The sequence below is a fragment of the Oryx dammah genome, unplaced genomic scaffold (assembly GCF_014754425.2).
Source record: "Oryx dammah isolate SB20612 unplaced genomic scaffold, SCBI_Odam_1.1 HiC_scaffold_27, whole genome shotgun sequence".
Lineage (NCBI taxonomy): Eukaryota > Metazoa > Chordata > Mammalia > Artiodactyla > Bovidae > Oryx > Oryx dammah.
The window spans coordinates 40,837,652-40,854,169 of NW_024070211.1; the positions used below are offsets into that span (position 1 = coordinate 40,837,652).

Below are 16,518 nucleotides of genomic sequence, written 5' to 3' on the forward strand. Positions count from 1 at the left end.
TGACTCGATGGACATGAGTTTGAGTAAACTCCAGGAGTTGGTGATGGACAGGGAAGCCTGGTGTGCTGCAGTCCATAGGGTCGCAAAGATTTGAACATGGCTGAGCAACTGAACTGAGCTGACTGATCAGTTTGATATCTAAAAGTTCCATGCGTATTTTAAGTAGCTTTACCAAGGTCTATACATATAAATGGAGCTTCCCTGATAGTTCAGCTGGTAAAGAATCTGCCTGCAATGTAAGAGATCCCAGTTTGATTCCTGGGTCAGTAAGTTCCCCTGGAGAAGGGATAGGCTGCCCACTTCAGTATTCTTGGGTTTCCCTTATGGTTCAGATGGTAAAGAACCCACCCGCAATTCGTGAGACCTGGGTTTGATCCCGGGGCTGAGAAGACCCCCTGGAGGAGGGCGTGGCAACACACTTCAGTATTCTTGTCTGGAGAATCCCCATGGGCAAGGGAGCCTGGCAGGCTACAGTGTATGGTGTCGCAAAGAGTCGGAAATGTCTGAGTGGCTAAGCCCATACATATGAATGGAGGCTTCCCTGGTGGTTCAGCAGTAAAGAATCAGCCTGCAATGCAGGAGACTCAAGGCGGATGTGGGAAAGATCCCCTGGAGAAGGAAATGGCAACCCACTTCAGTATTCTTGCCTGGGAAATCCCATAGACAGTGGAGCCTGGCAGGCTACAGTCCATGGGGTCTCAAAGAGTCAGACATGACTTATCGATTAAACAGCAGCATATATATTGATATATCTATATATACACCCATCATTAGATTATTAAAAGGGAAAGCATGAAAAGGCAAAGTTTATTTTTAAATTCAGATTATGCAATAATGTAAAAAGATACAATTAGCATTATCCAGTCTTGTAGATAATATAAAAAATATATATCTCAAAAAATTTACCTGTTTCCATTTACAGTAGCACCATTGAGATGCTTCTGCAGGAAGCATGCATTATTATAAAAACATGCTTATGATATTAACAGGAAAGTACATCTTTCCCTTTTTGTTGTTATATTGCATTGTATACTTTGTGATAATTCAGCAAGTACTAACTCTAAGGTTTAAATTTATTGTTTTATTTCTTTTACATCAATTTAATTTTTTTGAGGTTTTTAAGCATGGGACCTATGTATACCTTCATGGCTACTTTTTAAATTTGTTTAACACTGCCATTCTTTACTCAAAAGTTTCTTATTAAGTTTGTATCCTCATTCAGTGATATATTGAATATAATCCTGTTTGTAAACTCAACTTAGCCATTGTTGATATGGATTATAAAAATACCCCTGTAATTTGTACATAATCTATGCATGCCTACCAAAATCACACCAAATGTAATCAGAGACACAATGTGATAACCACACTTATGAAGATGAAAGGCAAACAAACTGAATTAAGGTATTGGTCATTTTTATTTTATTTCTATCTCTGTTACAGATGCATCAGATAATAGCAGGAAGTTTCTAATCATTTTACTGCTTTAATTTTTTATTTTTTTATTTGAGAATTGTTAGAAAAACCGGAAAGATCTATAGTTTGTAACATATTGATTTACTCAGACTATCAATATATTCACTCAGTGTTGTGATTATCCTAGTAGCTGACTAGCCTTCTGAGTTGGAGCTTTGCTAAGAAATCAACATATTTTGGAAATTAAGATGAACTTTATATGACTATATGACTCAGGCTTCCTGGATGGTGCCAGTGTAAAGAATACCCCTGCCAGTGCAGGAGATGCAACAAAAATGGCAAGCTTCATGGTCAGTTTGGGCATAGTTGTTGACATAACTGAATACAGTCATTTAGTATCAAGATCTAGGATAGCAGAATTTCAGGAGACTCTGAGAACTTACTGGAAAAGAAGAAGTGTATAGAAGGGTCTCCCCAAACCTCTTTAAATTCCAAATGTTGGATTGAAAATCCGTGGGAAATGGTTTGTTCAAACTTGCAGTAAAGAAATTGGATTTGAAAGAGCCATCTAACACTATTTATTTTTATGGTGACCAAAAAAGGGCAGCATACTCTAGTCTTACTTTCTCGTTAAATTATTTTCTTTTCATTTATGAGTGAAATTTCCTATGTAAATTTCTGAAATTCTTTCCGCCACTTCTCTTCCATCTCTCCTTGCCTTCTGTTTACCACAGCATGTTTCAAGGATGAGAAGGCAAGGCAAGGGAGTGATGATGGGGTTAGGAGGCAAGGTTAAGGGGGACATGGGAGAATTATTCCGTTTCCTTTCTTCCCCACCTGGAACTGTCATCTAAGCCATTATTTTAAATAATCAGAAAATGAAGCTTGAACTTCAGCAGATTGTAGAAAAATAAAGAGCAGTGCTTAAGCAACACTGGATCTTTATCTCAAGTATTTAGAAAATAGACTTCTCAAAAGTAGCCATGAAGGTATGCGTAGATATACTGCCTAGGAATCCTAAGAGTACGTACTGAAGTCTTGGTGAGTCTTTCTCTCTTTGTTATATATACATGTACACACATATATGCATATATATGAAAATCCTTTATAGGAAATGGTACACAGAATTCTAGCATTAAGCTCCATGAAGGTAGAAAAAAATGCATCTGGTTGGTTCATCATTCATTTATTCAACAAATACTAATTGAACTTTATGTGCTAAGTTAAGAGCTGTGTTGGATACTGGGCATTCATTTAGAAACGGGTAGATTTATGTTTTTACAAAACTGACATTATGTGGGAAATGACTTGAAGAAGGGCAAGAGTGTTTGTAAACAGACTGGATGAGAGCCTATTGTAGTCTAGGCAATTGACAGTGGCTTAGCCTGGGTGGAAGGTTATATACTTATCGCAATGAGGAAAGCTGGGAAAGCTGAGACAGAGGTCAACACGTCAGGAGTTCTGTTTTGAACACATTAAATGTGAACTGCTTGGAAACAACCAAATGGAAATATCAGAGGCAATCATCATGTACAATCTGGAGCTCAAGAGAGAGGTCTTAGTCCAGAGTAAATATTCAATATATATTGGTTTGCCAATTAATTATTCTAGTAAGGAAAGCATGGGCTCAGTATTTCCATTGCCAGAATAGTAATACAGACTAGATAATCTAATATGTTTAAACCTCTGTACCCATTATTTTGATAGCCTTCTCTCACATCCTTAATTCATTCACAGCCCGGATAGATTGTTAGTTACATTCAAGTGAATTATTTTCCCATTGCAATTTCCTCTGGACTGTTGCGTGACCCTAGTGGTAAAGAATCCACCTGCCAATGCAGGAGATGTAAGAGATACAGGTTCGATCTCTGGGTCAGGTAGATCACTTGCAGGAGGGCATGGCAACCTATCCCATGGTGAATTGCCTGGAGAGTTCCATGGACAGACGAGCCTGGCAGGCTCCAGTCCATAGGGTCACAAAGAGTTGGACCCGACTGAAACAACTTAGCATGCACCCATGCACGCTGATTTCACACGTGTTCCTGTTATAGGAAGGGGGACCCCTTCCAGGGCCCAAAAGTGGGCTCTTGTATAACACATGGAACTGAATTGTCTGAGGAGACACACATGCTGAGAAAGCAAGAGACTTTATTGGAAAAAGGTGCCCGGGCAGAGAGCAGGAGGGTAAAGGAACCCAGGAGAACTGTTCTGCCATATGGCTCACAGTCTTGGGTTTTATGGTGATGGGATTAGTTTCTGGGTTGTCTCTAGCCAATCATTCTGACTCAGGGTCCTTCCTGGTGGTACATGCATTACTCAGTCAAGACGGATTCCAACAAGAAGGATTTTAGGAGGTGGTAGGACACGTGGCCTCTCCTTTTGATCGTACCTGAACAGCCTTAATGTGCTCCTTTCCCAATTTGGAACCAGTCCATTGTTCCATGACCGGCTCTAAATGTTGCTTCTTAACCTGCACACAGGTTTCTCAAGAGGCAGGTAAGGTGGTCTGATATTCCCATCTCTTGAATTTTCCATAGTTTGTTGTAATCCACACAGTTGAAGGCTTTAACATAGTCAATGAAGCAGAAGTAGATATTTCTCTGGAATTCCTTTGCTTTTTCTATGACCCAACACATATTGGTGATTTAATCTCTGGTTCCTTGGCCTTTTCTAAGTCCAGCTTGTACATCTGGAAGTTCTCAGTTCACCTACTGTTGAAGCCTAGCTTGAAGGATTTCGAGCATTACCTTGCTAGCATGTGAAATGAGCACAGCTGGGCAGTAGTTTGAACATTCTTTGGCACTGACCTTCTTTGGGGTTGGAATGAACCTTTTCCAGTCCTGTGGCCACTGCTGCGTTTTTTCAAATTTGCTGGTGTATTGAGGGCAGCACTTTCACAGCATCATCTTTTAGGATTTGAAATAGCTCAGCTGGAATTCCATCACCTCCACTAGCTTTGTTCATAGTGATGCTTCTTCCTAAGGCCCACTTGACTTCACATTCCAGGATGTCTGGCTCTAGGTGAATGGTCACACCATCACGGATATCCAAATCATTAAAGCTTTTTTCATACAGTTTTTCTATGTATTCTTGCCACCTCTCCTTAATATCTTCTGCTTCTGTTAGGTCCTTACCGTTTCTGTCCTTTATTGTGCTCATCTTTTCACAGAATATTCCCTTGATATCTCCAATTTCCTTGAAGCAGTCTCGAGTCTTTCCCATAACACTTTTTTCCTCTACTTCTTTGTACTGTTCGTTTAATAAGGCCTTTTATCCCTGCTTGTTATTCCCTGGAACTCTGCATTCAATTGATATATCTTTTCCTTTCTCCCTTGCTTTTGCTTCTCTTTCCTTAGCTATGTGTAAAGCCTCCTTAGACAACCACTTTGCCTTCTTGCATTTCTTTTCCGTTTGGATGGTTTTGGTCACTGCTTCCTGTACGATGTTATAAACTTCTGTCCATAATTCCTCATGCACTCTGTGTACCAGATCTAATCCCTTGAATCTATTTGTCACTTCCACTGTATAAACATAAAGGATTTAGTTTAGGTCATACTCAACTGGCCTAGTGATTTTCTGTACTTTCTTCACTTTAAGCCTGAATTTTGCAATAAGGAGCTGATGATCTGAGCCACAGTCAGCTCTAGGTGCATATCTTCGGCTATTTTAACATTTCAAGGGATTGGAACTTAAAAAAAAAAAAAAACTAAACTTTTTAAAAAATGTATGAAATGGAGTGTTGTTTCTCTATTCTTTATTACTGTATTTAAAGTTTTTATAACTATGGGTTGAGAAACAAAATATTCTAAAATAAGTTTGCCTCTGGACAAGATTTTATTTGAGCAATAGAATATTATTTATTCAAGGTTCTTGTAGTTCTGGAGCAGTGTTAGAGAATAAACAGTAAAAAACAAAAGGTATGAACCCTCTCCTCTTACGTTCAACAGAAAACAGCACAGATGGAGCCAAAATAAATCATGTAACTGAAGTGTATAACTAACAAAATAAGCCTTTCCAAGTTTTTGTTTCCTGCGATCTTATTTTTATTAATTATACAGACAATATTATACACCATGCTCATCGTAAAATTAAAATGACCAAGTGCACATACTTGTTAAAAATGAATTCACCATCATGACCTGACACCTGTTTCTCAGAAGTAAACACTGTTGGCAGGTTAGTGAATTTTTCTTCAGACTTTTTTTCTTTGCATTTATGTGTCTCTACTTTCTTAACATAAATTAGATTGTACTTGTTTTTGCTCTTTTCACTTGCCAATATACCTTAGACATTGAGCTATGTCATTTTTAAAGTGCTACATAATATCCAAGGGTATAAATATATAATAATTTACTTATTGGTGTGTAATTAAGTTGCTCTCAATTTTTTATTAGCATAAGAATGTTTTGGTGAGTATCCTTATGGCATATATATTTGTACTCATATGCAAATATGTTTGTAGGATCAATTCCTAGAAGTGGAACTTTTAGCTTAAAAGTTATGCATATCCATTTTTTTGGTTGATAATTGCCAAACTGAAGACCTTTCTAGAGCATGATTCCTATTACAATAGATCATAGGGGACCACTCAAACCATTGATCAGTAACTCTAGAGCAGAGGTCTCAAAGCATCGTCCCTAGGCCAGCATCAGTATCACCCAGGAACCTATCAGGAACACAATTTCTTGGGTCCCATCCCTGATATACTATAGCAGTCTGAGTTCTCCAGAACTGATGTCTCCTTTTGAGTCCAAAGGCAAGAGAAAATTTATGTCTCTGCTGGAAAACAATCAGGCAGAAGGAATTCTCTTACTCAGACCTTTTCTATTCAAGCCTTCAATTGATTGGATGAGGTCTATCCACCTAATTAGGGAGGGCACTCTGCTCTGCTCAGTCTACTCATTTAAAAGTTAACCTCATCCAGAAACACCTGCACAGATACACCCAGAAAAATATTTTACTAAATATCCAAGCACCACAGTCTATTCAAATTGACAGATAAAATTAACCATCGTATATACTGAATCTGAACTCTGAACCTGCGACCTAGCAATCTGTTTTAATTACTCTCCAGGTGATTTTAGGTTTTCTTTGGTGGCTCAGTTGGTAAAGAATCTGCCTGCAGTGCAGGAGACCCAGCTTCAATCCCTGGGTCAGAAAGATCCCCTGGAGAAGGAAATGGCAACCAACTCCAGTATTCTTGTTTGGAGAATTCCACGGATGGGGAGACTGGCAGGCTACAGTCCATGTGATCATAAAGAGTCAGAAATGGCTGAGCAACCAACACAACAAACAGAAGTGATTTCAACATACACCAGAGTTTGAAAACTGCTGCTCAAGAGTGGGCTTTCTGGCTACTCAGAATTTTGCTTGAATCTATGGGAAAATTCTCTTTAAGAACCACAACTTGTCTCGATTGGTAACTGATCATGGTAAATGATACCCATCTCATTTGCAGGCTAGCTTAGAGAAAGGGCATTGCCACCAGGAACTGAAGAGGGATGGATTTTAGTTCTTCTCTGTGCTAGAACTTTATTAAGATCAGTTTAAGGACCTACAGGTGCTTTCTCTGAAGGACTTTCCTGTTTGTTGATGTCAGACCTGCAATATTCAGTAAACCTGGACCTATATTGTGGAACTGAGCGAGTGTGCAGGGCCTTCTCTGTCCTTATTGATCAGATTAACTTGACCAACCTGAAGTGAAAAGGAACCCAGATTCTAAGGCCCCTTAAGGTGATCACAAAACGTGTTTTCAAAATCTGTACTGACCGCACTAAACCTTCTACCTCTTTCTTGATAGTCTGGTATGAAGCATGATGAAAATTTTATTTTTTTAATCTCTCTACTCTTGTGTCTTAGTTCTTCTGAGTAAAGCCTTGGGAGTGAGGAGGGGTAGAGGGAAATGGAAAGAAGAGGCAATTAAAATCTAGTTGTGCTGTGCTTCCAATACAGGCCCTTTCTTTGAATACATTGGTAGTCGTATTCAAGTGTGTGGTCTACAGGAATTTGTGCAACTATCTTCTTTAATATCTAAATTTTCGAATTGATGACCTAATCTTCTGTCCAGATGCTTCTGCTGGGGAACAGGCTTGGCAAAGAATAAGACACACACACACACACACACACACACACACACACGAGTGCATGCAGAACTGGTCAGATCTGAATAAACTGTGCGGATTCTACCAGTATCAGTTCTCTGGTTGTTATTGTACTATAGCTATGCAAGATGTTACTATGGAGGGAACCTGGATGAAGGGTAAATAGGATGTCTCTGTATTATCTCTTACAATGTGTATGTCTCAGCAATTATCTCAGAATAAATTTATTTTAAAACATAAATGTTTCTCACTAAAATCCTGCATTCAATGAATTTGATCAAAGTACTTGTGTGCTTCCCTGCTCTGTATGTATGATTAGGGTATTTAACTGAATAAAGTTCAAAGTAGTAGCTAACATTTTTTAACTGTGAGAGTGTTTAGCTTCTACACACCGTATATGTACTAGCTCATTTAAACCTCACAACAAACCTAGTAAATAGATATCTCATTTTATAAGAAAATTAAGGCACAAAGATGGTCAGTAACTTGTCCAAAGTCATTTGGTCACTACTTGATGAAGTTGAGGTTCAAACCCAGCTCTTGAGCCTGTACTCCAACCACTGCTTTCAACTTTCAATAAAAATTGCTTTGGTTCCATTATTTCACTTATTGTCTGGATGTGCAGTTTGTCTTACATTTAGAGAGACTGTGTGCTCTTTTTCATATGATCCGTAACTTCTAGTAATGTTTCCAAAGTGAAATAATGTCCAACTGGGTAGGATTAGGACTATGTTACTCCTGTTCAATCTCATCCTAATCTTTTTGAATATGCTTTTCAGCCTAACATGAGAGTTTTTTAATTTTTATTTTGGTTTTGTTATTCAGCATATTCACTCTTTCTTATTTCCTCCCATCTTATTCCTTACAAGTTTGATAAGGATGCCCCAGAGCACCAGTCAGCAAACTACAGCCCAAGGGTCAAATCTGCCTACTGCCAGTTTTGTACTGGCTGTGAATGAACAGAGGTTATTACATTTTTTAAAAAAATAATTGGAAAAAGTCAAATGGAGAATAATGGTTTTTAACACTTGAAAATGACTTGGAGTCAAATTTCAGTGTCCACAAGCAAAGTTTTGTTGGAACACTGCCATGTTCATGTATTTACATGTTGTCTACAGCTGCTTGCATTCTACAAAGACAGAATTGATTAATTGCACCAGAGACTAGATGGCTCACAAAGCATCAGAAAAACTTGGCAGCCCCTCTCGCGTAGTACCAAGGTGTAGGAGGAGTAAGGGGCAAGCCTTGCAAGAATGGCATCTCTCCAACGATGTATAACAGATGATGAGTTTATGTGATACTTTTTAAGAAATTGATTGCTACATTAGCGAAAGTAGCGCAAAGGTAAAATCATGACCCTCTGTAGAAATGGTAGTCAAAGAATGGCAGCTCTTAATGTGCTCATTCTTCCAATCAAGTTAAAGCTGAGGCTGGTTCCCGTTCTCACTTCCTTCCCTAGACTTTGGTGAATCTTCAGATGCAGCTATATCTTCTAATATTAACCCTTTGGGTAAGATTTAGCATTTAAGGAGGCCCTAAACCTTCAGTGAAAACACTTACTGAGACTTCCTTTGGATCTAGGAAAGCAAGTGAATTGCTAACATGGCTGAAATTCAAACTAGTTTTCAACCATCAGTTATAATAGTCAGAAATGACTGGCGAGATGAGCATAATTAGAGATAAAAATAGCATTGTGTCTGGAACTCAAATAAATTTGCTAATTGGAGTTCTTTGTGATGAACCTTATTTGGGCCTGGTCATTTTGAGAAAAAATATTTTTATGGGTTCTTTTCTTATAATGCTGTTTTTATTTTTAGTTTGTTAGCAAAGTGTTATCAATTATAGTCTTAATATTTAATCCAATAGAAAATATACTAATTGGAGAAAAAATTTATACTTACTGCTATTTTGTTAGAGTTTGGATTATCATTAACAGTAACACTGAATATTGAAATAAAAAGACTTCAATAACATTACTTGGGGTCCAGAGCTTTTATTAATTTAGTTTCTGTTAGTAGAATGCTTTATTTACCAGTCGTTTTGTTTTTTGCATCACTCAGTTCAAAATATTAAAAAATATTCTTTCAAACAAGATTCAGGTAATTAGTAAGTATAGTCTCATATGCCTGAGCATAAGCAATTCAGTGATTGATGTCTTTGAAGCCATGCAGTGTATTCAAATTAAATGTCTAACACTCTAGTTCATTAACAATGTCAAGCACCCCAAAACAATGACCAAAATGAATACAAAGAATCTGAGTAGCCCCAGCCAAACCCCTCCAGCATTCTTGCCCGGAGAATCCCATGGACAGAGGAGTCTGGGGGCTACAGTCCATTGGGTCGCAAAGAGTCAGACAAAACTGAAGCAACTTGGCATGCACAGGTCCTCTCTTTCAGACAGTGGGATGATCTGACAGCAGTGTCACCATTTGAAGGAACGTGCTAGAAGCCTAAAAGAATGAAGCTAAGTACTCTGAGACAATGTGGCTTAATATTTATCTTTTTACACTCCCACCATTTCAAGTAAATGAATGATCAATAGTCAAGAAAAAAATATATATGTATTTGTTTAAATGCCAAGATGTGTGTAGCTCTGAGGTTAGATTTATTTTCTCTTTATTCTCAGGCCACTGGTCGCTTTTCCAATGAACTTCGATCTGCTCCTATGCACATGCATGCTTATCAAGTCTTCAATCAACTCTTTCTTCTTTAGGGAAGGGTTTCTTGGTTGTTGAGAATAAGCACCTGAAAGTAGAGAAAAGGCACTAATCATTAGATCACCAAAATATTTTCAGGCTGATTAAACATCAATGACTTGGTTTTATAAAGAAAGTTTTCTGCCACTCTACTATTTCTTCCACTCTGCAATTAAGATTCTGTATAAATTTATTGCAGAGGTATATGTGTAAATTTTTATTTATGCAAAATTTTGTGTCCTATAAGGTTTAATTATGTAATATGAATTAAGTAAATTATAAGAAATACATTTCCTATTGGATTAAGATGTATTAAAATATACTTTTCTGACTAGAAAAGTTTAAAATTGTTATATAATATAAAATTAAAAAAACTTTAAACCATCCATAGTATAATCTTCCAAAGAGAATCATAATTTTATGCATACATACTTTATGCCATAATTTAATTTATCATTACCCAACTATGGGATATTTAGATTATTTCCAATTTTCTGTTACTATAAATAATATTGCAATGAAGAACCTTGTACTGCAAAGTTGACTACAGCTCTGAATGTTTCTTTAGAAAGATTTCTAGATAAGTAATTTCTGAATATGCTACTTACAAAATTTCTTATAGTGAGTAAAGTAGAAAATCAAGCATTTGTCAGTCTAATTTGTATTTCTAAAGCATTGTTTTGTCTTCTGCTTAGTGTTTAAAAAATAAGCACTATGAACATTTGTCAGCTAGACACCAACTGCAAACATCATCAAATTATAAACCTAAATGTTAATTTTCATGTCAAAGAGAAAAGCAAAGACTCACAATTTTTCTAGACCATCCAAACTACCAAGCTCTGCTCCTCTCAGGGGCAGAGCAAGATTTGTTGAAGCAAGAAATCATCACTTTTGATACAAACAAGGATATGCGTAAAAATCCTTTCATTTGTATTGAAGCCTTTATGAACCCATGAGTTAACCTCAACTCTGTTATTTTCTACTTGGGAGACATTATCAGCTTACACTTTTCCTAAATCAATTTATCATTTTCTCTCTCATTCTCTCTGCCTCTCTGCCTACACAGAATCCATTATAATTTAGTACTTAAGACTGGGTATAACCTCTTCAGTCTTCTGAATATTTCAACATTCAGTTATTAGCTTGTATTTTTCTAGACAAATTAATGATGCCCTTTTAAGTCTTTTCTCAAACAATGATATCTTCAGTTCTCAGAATTTTGGCAATTCTCATTTCTGGATCATCTCTGTTCCTGCTTATCATTGTTATAAAGCACCACAGTGTCTAGCTCATCACTAAGCTCAGGAAGTTATCCTTGGAGTAAAAAGCTCTTTCAGATTCTTTCTATAGGTAAATCCATGCTTTTCATACATTTATTTTTTATAAGGTCACAGAACATCAGAACACAGAACTTTAAGAGACATTATGGGTCTTCTAAATGTTTCCATATCCCTCTTTTTCAGATGAAGAAACTAAGAGTTAAATAAGTCAATTAGCTTGCCCAAGTTTATATAGCTATTTGATATCTCTTGTTTTGTATTTCCTGACTCAATATTAACAAATATATTAACATACAAAGTTATATAGGAGTTCTGTGTTTTTAATAAGGCATGATTCATTGCAACATTATTCAAGTGTATTTAAACTATTTAACTTGAAGCCATCAAAATAGCAAGAACCTTTTTGTGTATTATGGAGACACTTATTTTAGTTCTTCTCTTCTGCTCTGATGATGTAATTTTCCTGAGAACTATGGGGACAAACACTTCTTCACTCTCACCCCATCCCAACCTGATAGAATATTAATTCCCTGGGGACAAAAGAAAAAATTAGTAGAGAATCTGTGCAGGTACATCCAGAGTCTAGTTGAGCCACTAGAGATTTAATCAAGCCTCTTGAGATAAAATCTCGATGTTCCCGCAACTATTTAGCTTTAAAACATGGTGTCTCCTTGACCCAAGACCCTCTTTGACTGTGACTATACAGTACAAATGGAAAGTCTTACTTCCTGGTATGCAACAATTGTTTATGTCAAACATTAAAATAACTTCAATAAAGTAAGATGTTTAGTCCTACTGCTTGCAAAGTTTTCAGACCAGCTAGGTCAATAGCATCTCTGTAGTGAGATGAAGGAAGTGAGTTCCAATGCTGAAGACACATCCACTAGATTTTTTTAAAGGTAGAAATGTTGAAGTGTGCTCAGAAAATTACATGTAGTCTCAGACTATTTTGATAGCCTATTGCAAACAAGCAAACTGAAACCATTTTTTGAGATTCTATGTATATCTACATAATTATAATATAGAATTAGAGTATATAATATATAAGTAGTTATAATATAATTATATGTGATATATTTATAGATTATTTTCATGTTAAGTTGAACACAAATATTATTATTTTCATTTATTCTATAGATAAAGTAATTCAAAGTGAGTGTAAAATACAAAACCAAGAAATACTGGTAGTAATTTGAGTACAACAGCTATATAGGATAAGAGTGATGGGATAAAAAGTCTACAGTACACATGAAGAAAATATACAGTGCTTACTAATGTCAATATCTCGGCAGCCTCTGTTCAAAATATTTTTAAAATATTGGCAACCAACATTTATAGACACTAATTTTGTACTTCTGCTTTAGCAACTAAGCTGGTGAAAGAATATTTTCTCTAGGTGACAATATTTCCTCTAAGTGACAATAACACTTGCCCAAACAATAAATTTATGTATAAATAATACCAGTGGATTATCTGGTTTTATGGGTCAGTTAATCATATCTTTTGTTATTGAGATTAAAACAAATTAAATATTTAAAGGTTCTACAATATCTTGAGAAAAGATTTATCTAGAACTATCACTGTTAATTGCTATTTTAATAGATGTTTCCATTTTACAATTATATAACAATTCTCACAACAAAACGTACAAATAAAAAATTATTTTATTCTTCAGTTTTCCACTACTTCATAAACAGTTACTACCACTCGAACAGCCCTTGTTGCAAGCTTTAGAAGCTCGTTGGTTGAAAACAACACAGAAAAAGGAACAAAAACAGTATGAATAAGGCTAAGTTACCTCTCAGCTTACTCACAGTGCTTCATTCACCCTCATTCTAATTCTATAAAGGAAATTTTTTTCTAGTGCCCCCAGAGAAGACTGATATATGTAAGACTGAAGACTAATATATATTCAAATATTACATATTTGAATATATATTTATTCAATGAAAAATCTAAATTTGTAGGAAGTCCCAGATTTCTAAAAATTAATTACTCAGCTTGCTGGAAGTTAATTACTTATTTGAAATTTGTTCAGAAAACAAGGAAGAGTGAATTTGCAAGCCAGATGATTTTTCTACTATTTACATCATCAACTAAGTAAATCTCAAGGAGTCCTCCCATTTATACAAAAACATTTGGGTTATTTTTTCTATTTAAAAGAGGTAAGAGCTTGTGTGCTGTAGGTGTTCCTCAGGCTTATATTCAAATCTTCCTGATTTCATAGCAAGTAAACACAGGTTATGAATACCAATGTTCAGCCTAACTGAAAAAAAATGTAAATTTTGGGGCATCCCTTTATACCTTGATATTGTGTTTTAGGAATCATATCTTTTCTTACTTGTCTATCTGATTCTTCTTTGCTGCTATTTACCAGAAGTATGAAGATGAGGACAATATGTTGATTTTTTAAAAGCTACTGCAAATTACAAAAGGAAGTGTTATGTATCTTCCTATCATTTGTGTGTTCTTTGGGTTCACCCCCAAGAAGACTATGTGTGGCAATGGATTCCTCTAAAGCCATTTCCCTGTTCCTCACAATTCAGCACATTCATACTTGGTTGACCCTTTCAAGAAACATGGGGCCTGGGGTTGACCACCTTTTTTTCTCCCTGTGTGCTGTGGATGCACTGCTGAGATCTTCACTTCCTCTCCAGTCAATTGTCTTCTTCCTAAGCCATGGTTTCTGGAGAGAACACAGTCCACATAGATGTCCCAGAAGAGTTGGGCCAGATCCCAAAACAATGCCCCATGCTGCAAGTTTTCAGATGACTTCAGGTAGATCATAAAATCCCAGAAACCTGAAACAGTGTTGGAGATTCGAGGCTTCCACATTTCCAGGAGGAGCACTGAAGAAGATTCCCAGCACTGAGGATCAGCTTGGTTAAGAGCCAGCAGATCTGTCTGGCTATGACAGAAGAAAGGAGACACACAGCACATTCCCACAATGAGCAGGGAGCAGGTGAGATTCAAGGGGTGGTAGATCTTTCCTCTGTTTCCAGGATCAGCCATGACCTTGAAACTGCACAAGATGGAAATATTTCATATGAGTCCCTACTTGTGATCTACTCAGTAAAGAAAATAGTTATGTCCTTTAAGAACCTTGGTGCCAGCAATGGAAACATACCAGTATCTCTAGGAAAAGGCTTATCTTACCTCCCACAAGCCCCACTTTATCTAAAATGATGCATTGTCAAGCCAGGTAGCCTAAAACAATGATATTTAGATTAAGAAAGATTTATTCATAAAAAATGCTCCTTTGTAAGATAAATAAAGCTGTTTTTCTCTAGTACTGAGAAATATAGTTTAAAGGAGTATTAAGTGAAATTTTTTAGTCTTGCTACATGGCTTTATTATTTTATAATACCATAATTTAGCCTAGCTATCCTAAATCGAGACTCCCACACAATTAAGAATTTGAACATATTTTACCCTGAATGCTTTCCTATTCTGGCTCCTTTCATTATTAAAAAAGGCATATGAATTGTAAACTGTTATAAATAAAAATAAACACAAGACAGTGTGTTAAAAGTATGGGATATATACTTATCTATATACTTATAATACTTATATATATTCAACTGATTAGAATAGAATAAACAAATATTGTAAAATTAATTTTACAAACATCTAAAATATTCTGTAATTTTTACATAATTTTCACAAAAATGGTATTTTCTCATTTTTCTCTTCTTGCCATAAATCTCAATTATTTTAACAAAAATTATTTGTCTCTTGTTCAACTTTTCTGGCTTTCAAAGCCTGTTGCAATAAAACCAAGACATCCCTACACATTTTGAAATTACTTTTAACTTCAGACAAGTCCAATGAGAAATGATGTACTCAACATAATAATTTGTCCCTAAAAATGGCTTTCTGAATCTTCAGACTATATCACACTTAACCCTAAAGAAAAAGCAGGAGATTATATACAGCTCACTTTCACTTTTACCTTATATTTCCAAATCTTCTAGATGTTAGTATCATGAAGGCAAGCCAGGCACAGCTCATGGGAATTGTCTTGAGGATATGTCTATATTAGAATGCTTAATGATAACACCATAAGATGAATCTTTCTCTTCTGTACAACAGCAAAACATGTTGTTTAGTCACTAAGTCATATCCGGCTTTTTATGATCCCATAGACTGTAGCCCACCATGCTCCTCTGACCATGGAATTTCCCAGGGGCAAGAATACTGGAGTGGGTTGTTATTTCTTTCTCCGGGGGATCTCCTTTAAGTCAATATTTCAGAAACTGTCTTTGAATAGACACATTCCTGAAGAGGCATATTGAGATACAAAGCTATTCAAAACCATTTCCTCTGTATTTCAGATTATTTACACAGGATATTGACATGAACAAAATCAAACTCTTCTGAACTGAAATATTAAAGTCGAGGAGATGCAAAGTTAGTTTTTCCTTAGTCAAAACTGTGTCACTGCTAAGTTTATCAGAAGACCAAGGGCGGGACGCTGTCCAGGGTGCTGAAGTTGGCGAGTCCGGGATTCGCTGTCTGCTGGCGCCACAGCGCTCACCTCGGCTTCTTCGTGTGCCCTTCCCTTTCGAGTCTTCCCCGAGCCTGGAAGTTCCCCAACCCTGGGGTCCTGCGTGTGTCTGCGTGTGTCTTGCTACAAGTCTCGCGGGGTGCTCCATACGTCTCGATCCTGAACCTGGTTCTACCGTCTCTCCCTCCTAAGGGCGGAGCTGCCTGGGACACTCGCTGTCTTTTGTGCCCCATGAGACTCCTTACTCCGCGGCTTTACTCCCAGGTGGCAGAAGGACGCCCCTTCTCACTTACCTTTGCAGCCCTCTCTGGATTCCTCGGAGTGCGTGGAGAGGAAATGCTCAGACTGCTCCCCGAGCAAGAGACAGTCCCCAGCTCCGGCGTCCTGATGGCTACGGTGTCTCTTCTTAAGCAGTGGGAGTGCTCGGCGCTTCTTCAAGTCTACGTCAAAACGCCCCGGGAAAAGGCCGGCACCTCTCGCCCCCAATTCCATCTCCCACACCCTCTTCTTCTCTCCCT

General features: G+C 37.0%; 2 protein-coding genes across 2 annotated transcripts in view; one reads left to right on the forward strand and one right to left on the reverse strand.

Moving 5' to 3' along the window:
- DYTN (dystrotelin) overlaps nt 1-7,119 on the forward strand; it is a 58,911-nt gene extending 51,792 nt beyond the window's left edge. The window contains 1 exon segment of the mRNA XM_040227919.1: nt 7,016-7,119. Within this exon segment, the coding sequence (XP_040083853.1) occupies nt 7,016-7,119 (104 nt within the window).
- Nucleotides 7,120-10,122: 3,003 nt separating this feature from the next.
- On the reverse strand, nt 10,123-14,505 carry FAM237A (family with sequence similarity 237 member A). Its single transcript, XM_040228706.1, has 2 exons — nt 14,094-14,505; nt 10,123-10,262 (listed from the first exon to the last, which is right to left on the reverse strand). Exons 1-2 carry the CDS (start codon nt 14,503-14,505, stop codon nt 10,123-10,125), a joined length of 552 nt encoding a protein of 183 aa, XP_040084640.1.
- Between the last annotated feature and the right edge of the window lie 2,013 nt (nt 14,506-16,518).